The sequence below is a fragment of the Ipomoea triloba genome, chromosome 12 (genome assembly GCF_003576645.1).
Source record: "Ipomoea triloba cultivar NCNSP0323 chromosome 12, ASM357664v1".
Classification (NCBI taxonomy): Eukaryota; Viridiplantae; Streptophyta; class Magnoliopsida; order Solanales; family Convolvulaceae; genus Ipomoea; species Ipomoea triloba.
This window is the reverse complement of record NC_044927.1, coordinates 3,456,930-3,465,254: the sequence shown is the minus strand read 5'-3', so window position 1 is coordinate 3,465,254 and position 8,325 is coordinate 3,456,930. Positions and strand designations below refer to the sequence as shown.

Genomic DNA, 8,325 nt, shown 5'->3' with positions numbered 1-8,325 from the left:
TTTACTATATCATAAATCATAATAGGTTTGTAGTTTCTAATAAGAATGATATATATATAACATAATTTAAAAAAACAAAAACAAAACAAAAATCAAATTTAGAGTTTTTTCCACTTTTGGTCCTATGACTTTAGTGTTTCCGTCAATTTAGGTACACGACTTTCATTTTGCCACTTTTAGTCCTTGACTTTAATTTTTTGTCACTTTTAGTCCTTGACTTTGATTTTTTTTCCACTTTTAGTCCTTTCGGCCATCCGAGCGACAACTTTTAATCGAAATCAACAAATTGTTGTGCCATTAAGGGTAAATAACGCTTAATGTATTTAGAGATTTATCAATAGACAATGTTACACTTAATGACACAACATTTTATTGATTCCGATTAAAAGTTATTGCTTAAAAAGCGAAGCAGAACAAGCAAATAACATTTCTTTTTCCTATTTTTTATCTGATTTTATTTATAAATATATTTAGAACTTTATCAAAATACACTTTTACCCTTAATGGCATAACAATTTGTTGATTTCGATTAAAAGTTGTCGCTCGGATGGCCGAAAGGACTAAAAGTGGAAAAAAAAAAATCAAAGTCAAGGACTAAAAGTGGCAAAAAAATTAAAGTCAAGGACTAAAAGTGGCAAAATGAAAGTCGTGTACCTAAATTGACGGAAACACTAAAGTCATAGGACCAAAAGTGGAAAAAACTCATCAAATTTACCTCATATTACCATGAGTTTATCAGCAAATTGATCTAATTGCACAAATTTAAGATGTTATTAGCTAAATTGTATAAAACTGTAGAGTTAAAGTGTCTTGAGTTTTTTTTTTTTTTTTAGTTTAAAGATTTAATTGTATTCAGTTTATAGTTGAAGGGTATATTTGACTTTTATCCCTTTAATTTTAAATTATCTTTTTTTTTGTGAATTTTTATGTAGATAATGAAGAAGGCTCAAATAAACATCAACTTTGTATTATACTGCTAAGATTCAATTGTGTTGCATGTTATTGATGATAATGATGGGCATGGATAAGATAACATGTCTATATTTGAATGATGCAATGAACTAATGATTTTTTTTACTTGTGGACTGATTTTGTTATACTCTTGGGACTTGTCTATTTGTGATTTTTTAAAAACTTTGTATTAAGCTTTGGATTACGCGTAGGTGTATGTAATGTTTAAATTTTGAATTATTTTTGTTATTTACTTATTGATTAAAATTATTGTTTTTTAGTATGTAACAAATTCATTGTTGTTTATTTGTTTATTTAAAATTTAAACTATATAATTTAATTTTTTGCATTAATTTTTAATCAAATTTAAAATTCTAAGAATTTTATGGACCCCGCAATGGCTTGTATGCCTAAGGCAGGGTGGGGCAGCTCTACACATATGGTGACACTAAGAAAATAATTAGGAACTTGATATTATATGTCATTATTTTTACAATGACGTATGGAAGCACTTTGATAACCTTCAAAATGTAAGGTTATGTTTATATGCTGATGGTTTTTTTTTTTAATGCAAAACCATACTCTACTTGGTTAGTTATGGTTGTTTCGTATAATCTCCCATGTTCAATGTATATGCCTCTGTACACAATTCTTAACTTGTATTGTTTTTAGAAAAAAAAAATCGAAAAACTAATATTGATGTGTACTTACAACCTTTAATTGATGAGCTTACACTGTTATAGGAAACATGTATATTAATTTACGATGTCTCACTTAAGCAATACTTTATTATGTGAGTTGTGTTACTTTGTGTATGGTATGTTATCTGAATAGCTGAAAGTAAAAAAGCTAACATATTATTATTGTGTTCAATATTATAAATCATTTTATTTGAGTACTAATCATAAAACATGGTTGCTTAATTGTCATTGTCTATTTATTCCTATATATAAATCACTTATAGATGAAAATTTGAGATGCTTTCACCAAATGGCGATGAGAGAAATTATGATTTCCACAAATTTGGACGAGGGATGGGTTGTATAGTGTGAAATATATCCCAAAGATTATTATTGATGGTCCAATTAATTGCATTAAAGGGTTTGGAGAGTCATATAATTGGAAAAAAATAAAAAAATAAAAAAAAACATATTATCATATTTGTCTTATTTGAAGAATAATTTTTTCTGTCGTAACTTTAACATGATGTATACAAAGAAGAATGTATTTGAAATCATCGTCTACACATACAATTAAGGATGTCAAAGGTACACCATAAAACAAATACATGTCCACTGTGCATCTCAATTTGAAGGATGTATGAATAGGCCACAATTGGAGTTGGTGAAATATAATGGACATTTTGTGATGTTCAAGCCTTGAGGCACGTTGAAGTTTGAATCAAAATGATTACTTGGTTGTATATGAGTGGTTAAGGGCTTTGAAACTACCTAATAAGTTTTCTCTTAATTTGGCTACATATGTTGATTCTAAATCTTCTAAATTAATTGAAATGAAAAGTAATAATTGTCATATTTTTATGCAATTTCTGTTGCCAATTATCTTCATGTTCTTATCCACCAATCACTAGAAACCTTTAGTTGAGTTAAGTGTGATTTTTCTAACATCTTTGCTCAACATTTCTTCGAGTAGATAAAATTTGTTAAATGGAAACCTCCATTATATTGGTATAACGTTTTGTAAGTTAGAACTTTTTTTTTTTTTCCTTCCAGCAATGTTTAATTCGATGGAACACTTGCTCATGTATCTTCCATACGAATTAGAAAAATAAGAAATAAAATTGTGATAATGCATGATGATATTTGTCTAACTAGATACATTTGTATGCCAAGGAATATTTGTTGAGAATGCTAGATTATTATGACAATAAATTATATATTAAGATTGCTTTATGTGTGTTGGCTTTCAACTTCAAAATTAAACTATCTTAATTGAAATACTATCTAATGTCTACTCTCATTAAAGAAACGTAATACTCTATGCGAATTGATTTCATTCATCGGATGACAAGCAGAGTCCCTAACGAGATAATTTGATTCTAAATTTGGCTAAATATTGAATCTCGATCGAGCGACATATTAGTTATTATTAATGTAATGTGATTTTAAAAGAATAAATATTTGTGTTTCGAATTTCTTATTATCTCATATTGATTGAAGTCGATACTTGAAAGCACAAGTTAAATTGGAAATTATCTTATATTGATGGCCTGATACCAACTGTGACACCCCCAACCTCACACAGGCTGAGATAGATAAAATCTCAACACAACAGCTGCCTAACTCAACCAAACAGAACATAGCGGAAGCGAATTTAAAACCTAAGGGGCGTCATGCCACATCTAGGTAAGATAACACAGCCTAGATGCACAAGCTAACCATAAAAGCTGAACTGTATAAACTATAATCTTCAAGTCAAGTCTCAAAACATCCAAACACTAGACAAGAGTTTATAAAGTCTCAAATGGCTCACAGGCCAAAGCATAAATCTAAAAACATAACCACTATCTAAGCCTCCTCATACGGGTGTATCTCTATCGCGCTCACGCAAAGACTTTAAGGCAAACCTGGAAAACACACAAAGAACCATTAGCAAAAGACTGCTAAGTAACCACCATTCACACCCGCAAGGAAGTATAGATATACATATAAGTTTGTAAATAGGTTTACACACCCATATAGAATATAAACACCAACAAACTGTTCAATAGTTCAAATCGGATACTCAACAATGATAAACTGAACGAATCACGAACCAAGACTCATCCAAACGAAGCCAATATCCAACAAGGAATATATATATATAACGAATCCACAAACGAGATACCAACTGAACACAATCATAAGGAACAATCAATCATAATTGAGAACAACGAGATATCAACAGAATAAACAAGGACTCATAACCAAAGAACCGAAAGGGAAACCCAACACCAACCACCAAACCTCACACCAATCATCGTATCGAACCCGACCCCAAACAAAAGCCGAGTACACAGGGGTAAAAACCCAATCACGGGGACCGAAGTCCAATCACAGGGGTGAATCGACCCAATCACGGGGGTAATGAACCCAATCACGGGGTAATGAGCCCAATCACAGGGACCGTAGTCCAGTCACAGGGACCTAAGTCCAATCACAGGGGTCATCGACCCAATCACGGGGGTAATGAACCCAATCACAGGGGTAATGAACCCGAATACAAACAATAGTAGCACATATAGTTCACCCAACAAACTCCAATGATACCAACAAACCAACATCACATACTCATACTCCAACCTCAGCCCAAAACAACCAAACAAAGTGTTCATCTCATCTATGAACACAAACAAACTCCCAGGTAATATGAATATCAAGAATCAATAGACCAAGAGTACCAAAAGGGAAGCTAAAGACATGAATAATCTCCAAGACAAGGTAATAAATACCCAACGAAAGGCATGGATGAATACTCCAAGGACATGGCAAAATACTCCACAAAACAATCCAACCATGATCAGAAACAAAGGAGAAACAACAGACAACAACATCACAAAACAGTCTCTGGAAGCAGATTCCCAGAGACCTTGCGGAACACATCAACGGATCTCAGCCCTCCGCCGCACTCCTCCGCAAGAAGGAGGCGGTCCTCCTCAACGGAACACCATCTCCCGTTCAACCCAACCGTCTTGGCCTTGCGGAACTCCCCGGCGGGTTACATTGTACCGCCGAGGACCTCCGCAAGGTCAACTTCAACTCCCAGTTCCAGAATGCCAAGCAGACACGAAGAAATTGTTTCCAGAGGGTAAAATCAGACCAAATACATCAACATTTCATCCAAATTAGAGGCCAAAAACATGGAAATCCAAACCATCAATGATCATACAACACTAGGCAAAAGATCAAGATGAAATCCAACAAATAGATTCAACAAAATAGGCTAATCACAAGGAATTTTCAGGATTTCCAACACCAAGAACATCATATAGATTAGGAGTGAATAAAAATAGTTTTGATGGACATAGTGGTTACCTTGAGTAGCTTTCTCCAACTCCAACAAGCCCTAAGCAAGATCACAAAGCACCACCTTCACCTTGATCATCTTTTACCCAAAGAACCCCAAAAGAACATTATAAGAATATGCTTAAAAGACTATCAAAAACACAAAATACAAGATGGATTCTTAGCTAGATGAACTTACCCACTCCTAAGCAAACATAAAAGAGCAATCTTTACTTGAAAACTTGTAGGGAAATGGAGATCAAATTTTGGTGCAAGAGGAAAGGAAAATGGCGTGTAAGTGATAGGGAGGGAGGAAGAGGAGTGAAAACTTTTAGGGGTTTTGATCTTCTAAAATATATACTAAGAATACATACAATATTTAGGGTGTAAGACTTTAATATGAGTTGGGCTTAAGTATATAATATGATGGCTACAAGAATTAATTATATATATACAAGACTAGCAAATTGGGCTAATGAATTCACCCCTTATAATTAATATAGGAATTAGAATCAAGGAAGCCCATAGAAATGTCTTAGGAACATTATATAATATAAGATCAATAAGTTGGGCTTGTAGGAATATTTAATTACAACTATTGTAAGGATCCAAATTGAATAAAAATCCCTTACAAGAATAATTCAATTAATTGGGCTCTTGATTAGAATAATTAAATTAGGCTCATGAATATATATATATATATATATAAGTGTATATATATTAAATTGAAAGAATTAGCCCAATTAGAGTAATTAAATTGCCCAAGGAATTAATTAATGAATCGAAAGGCTTGAACGAATTTACGGGGTGTTACACTCTACCCCCCTTAAAAGGAGCTTCGTCCCCGAAGCTCAAAGCTAACGGGAACTTGAAACGACACGATTCAAAGGAAACGAAGATTCAACGGAAGATTCGAAAAGAACGATTGCTCAACAACTCCTAAACTCACAAACACACTAACATGCAACTAAACTCAAGAACATACTAACACTTCTAACAATCTAAACTCATATTATTTTGCTAGTAACTTGATTTGGAACTTTATTTTAATAAGTTTATGTATGGTAAAATGGATTACCATGGTTGTCAATTTGTCATAGTCAGTTATAATATGTATATTCACCAATCTATATGATTGCACAAAAAAAAAGGAAAAATATCTATACCATAACCTTCATTATGGGTTATACCGGAATAAGAAAAACCCTCACTGCCAAACTGGTCAAACTTGCGAATTTTTCATGTTGAACCTGATTTATGTACAACCCTAGGTTTGGATATATTTTTAGTTATGTTATATATGGATATAAATCTGGTTCTCATATCAAATGTAAAAATATTACATATATTTAACTTAAAAGTAAAAAATTATATTTAGCAAAAAAGTTTCAAATTAGCCACTGAATTACACGCAAAAGTGCAATTGGAACATTCAACTAAAAAAGTGCAAATAATTCCCTGAACGGTATAAAATTATGCAATTCAACCAAATTTGACATGTTCCTCATGCTATCGTTGACGTGATGGTTATCCTATTAAATTTTTTTTTTTAAATTTATTTTAATAATTAAAAAACCCACCCCTCCCAGTCTTAGGCCCAAATGAGTATGTAAAAAACCCACGATACTTGCTCAAAACGGTGCCGCTAGACCAGGAGGGATTTAGTGAACTAAGGGATGACTCTAAAGATGAAATAAGAGTGCCTATTTGTAGTGTAGAGACCCCTCCATATGTTCGACAAATGTACGCCTCTAGCTTACCTTCATTCCTGGCCATACACATGTCCCCATTACCTTGATGTTAACAATCTTCAGATGGATAAATAGAGCATCCTACCTTCTAATACATGAGATCTTGAGTGGCTTGGGTGTTGGGTGGTTGGTGCTTGTGGGCGTAGGTTCGAATCCTGTTGGTTGAACCTCATTTAGTATTTTATTCCCTCCTTGGGCTACCATGTTTTCTTCCTTCTTAGCATTAAAAATAGACTCGTTAAATCAAGAATTTCACAATAAAATGGACCATTAGGTCCCACAATGCCATCAATCATGTTGGAATTGTTGGAGACCGGGAGGGGGGGTGGGTTTTTTTTTTTGGTAAAATTTTATAAAGAAAGTCATAAATACCCAGCATAAATTAGTGTAATTTTTTTTTACATATTAACAATCATATGTTAACATTTATTTCATTTTTTTTTTTTGCCACAAAAAAAAAAAATCATGTGAAATGTGATTGGGTAAATGTTGATTTTCATCTGAAAAAGAAACTAAAATAAACTTATAAAGCACGCTTAACAAAACTGAGGCCCTCTTCGAATTCGAATACAGCCCGGCCCATTATATGTTATTCATAAATCATAACGAGTCTATGCTGTGACGCTGTGAGCAGTTCCTATCTTTTCAACATAACTTATAGATATGAAAACGTGCGGCGGAGCGGTGATCGGAGGTTCACGCGCCGCCGGCTTTCCCGCTACTCTTTATAGCCGCTGCAGAACTGCACTCAGATGCTACTCTTCTTCTTCTGGTACTGAAACTTCTCAGCCGCTAATACTATAGATAATACGGAGTACTAATTTTTTTTTGGTTCATATGAGTATACTGTTTGTGCGTATACATTATGTCTAGGTTCTCATTTGTGTAGCATTCCTTTTCCTTTTCAGTTCTTACAGATGCATATGTTTGTGTGTGGTGTGTATATAGTGGCATTCCAAAATTTTTGCTTGTTACATTGGAATGATCTGCATTTAATAGTTCAAAAGTTTCTCGCTTTTATTCTGAAATTTTGGCATCAAATTAATCTTGTTATACTTAGATATTAGAGATTTCACAGAATTCTGTTAGCTGTGATGTTATTGTATAGAACTATAGATTCATAAACACACACACACACACTCTCTCTTGGTGTACAAAGGTATTTTCTTGCCACGCGTGCAATTAATTTAATTTAGTGGATACTGGGCACCAGAGTCCAGAGCAGACAGTGAAATGTGAATATTTGGTGGTGACTGGTGAGATTAAGGGGAACACAGACAGAACTAAAAATCTCTGTCGTTGCTTACTCCTGTAGCTGTGACTAGGGTCTAGTGAAATGTGGATGTTGAATTAAATGGTTTTAGTGCTGGAACACAGATCATCTATCTTTCATCAAAGATGTTGCTGCAACTCAACCTCCAGAGCATTTGAATGGTCTTCTTAACATGCTTCAGATGAAAGGTGAGGCACTGGTCAAGACCTTAGCCATTTCCTTTGGTGATTTAATATTGCCTTGCTTGAGACCGCTTGGATCGGCCATGCTTTTTTTTTTTTTTTTTTTTTTTTTTTTTTTTTTTTTTTTTTTTTTTTTTTTTTTTTTTTTTTTTTTTTTTTTTTTT

General features: G+C 33.4%; 1 protein-coding gene across 1 annotated transcript in view; it reads left to right on the top strand.

Moving 5' to 3' along the window:
• Positions 1-7,343: 7,343 nt before the first annotated feature.
• Positions 7,344-8,325, top strand: part of LOC115999074 (protein IN CHLOROPLAST ATPASE BIOGENESIS, chloroplastic-like) — a 3,147-nt gene continuing 2,165 nt past the window's right edge. Inside the window, exons 1-2 of the mRNA XM_031238831.1 lie at positions 7,344-7,478; positions 8,084-8,167. Of these exons, the coding sequence (XP_031094691.1) occupies positions 7,370-7,478; positions 8,084-8,167 (193 nt within the window). The 5' untranslated portion in view covers positions 7,344-7,369. The remainder of the gene's footprint in view (positions 7,479-8,083; positions 8,168-8,325) is intronic.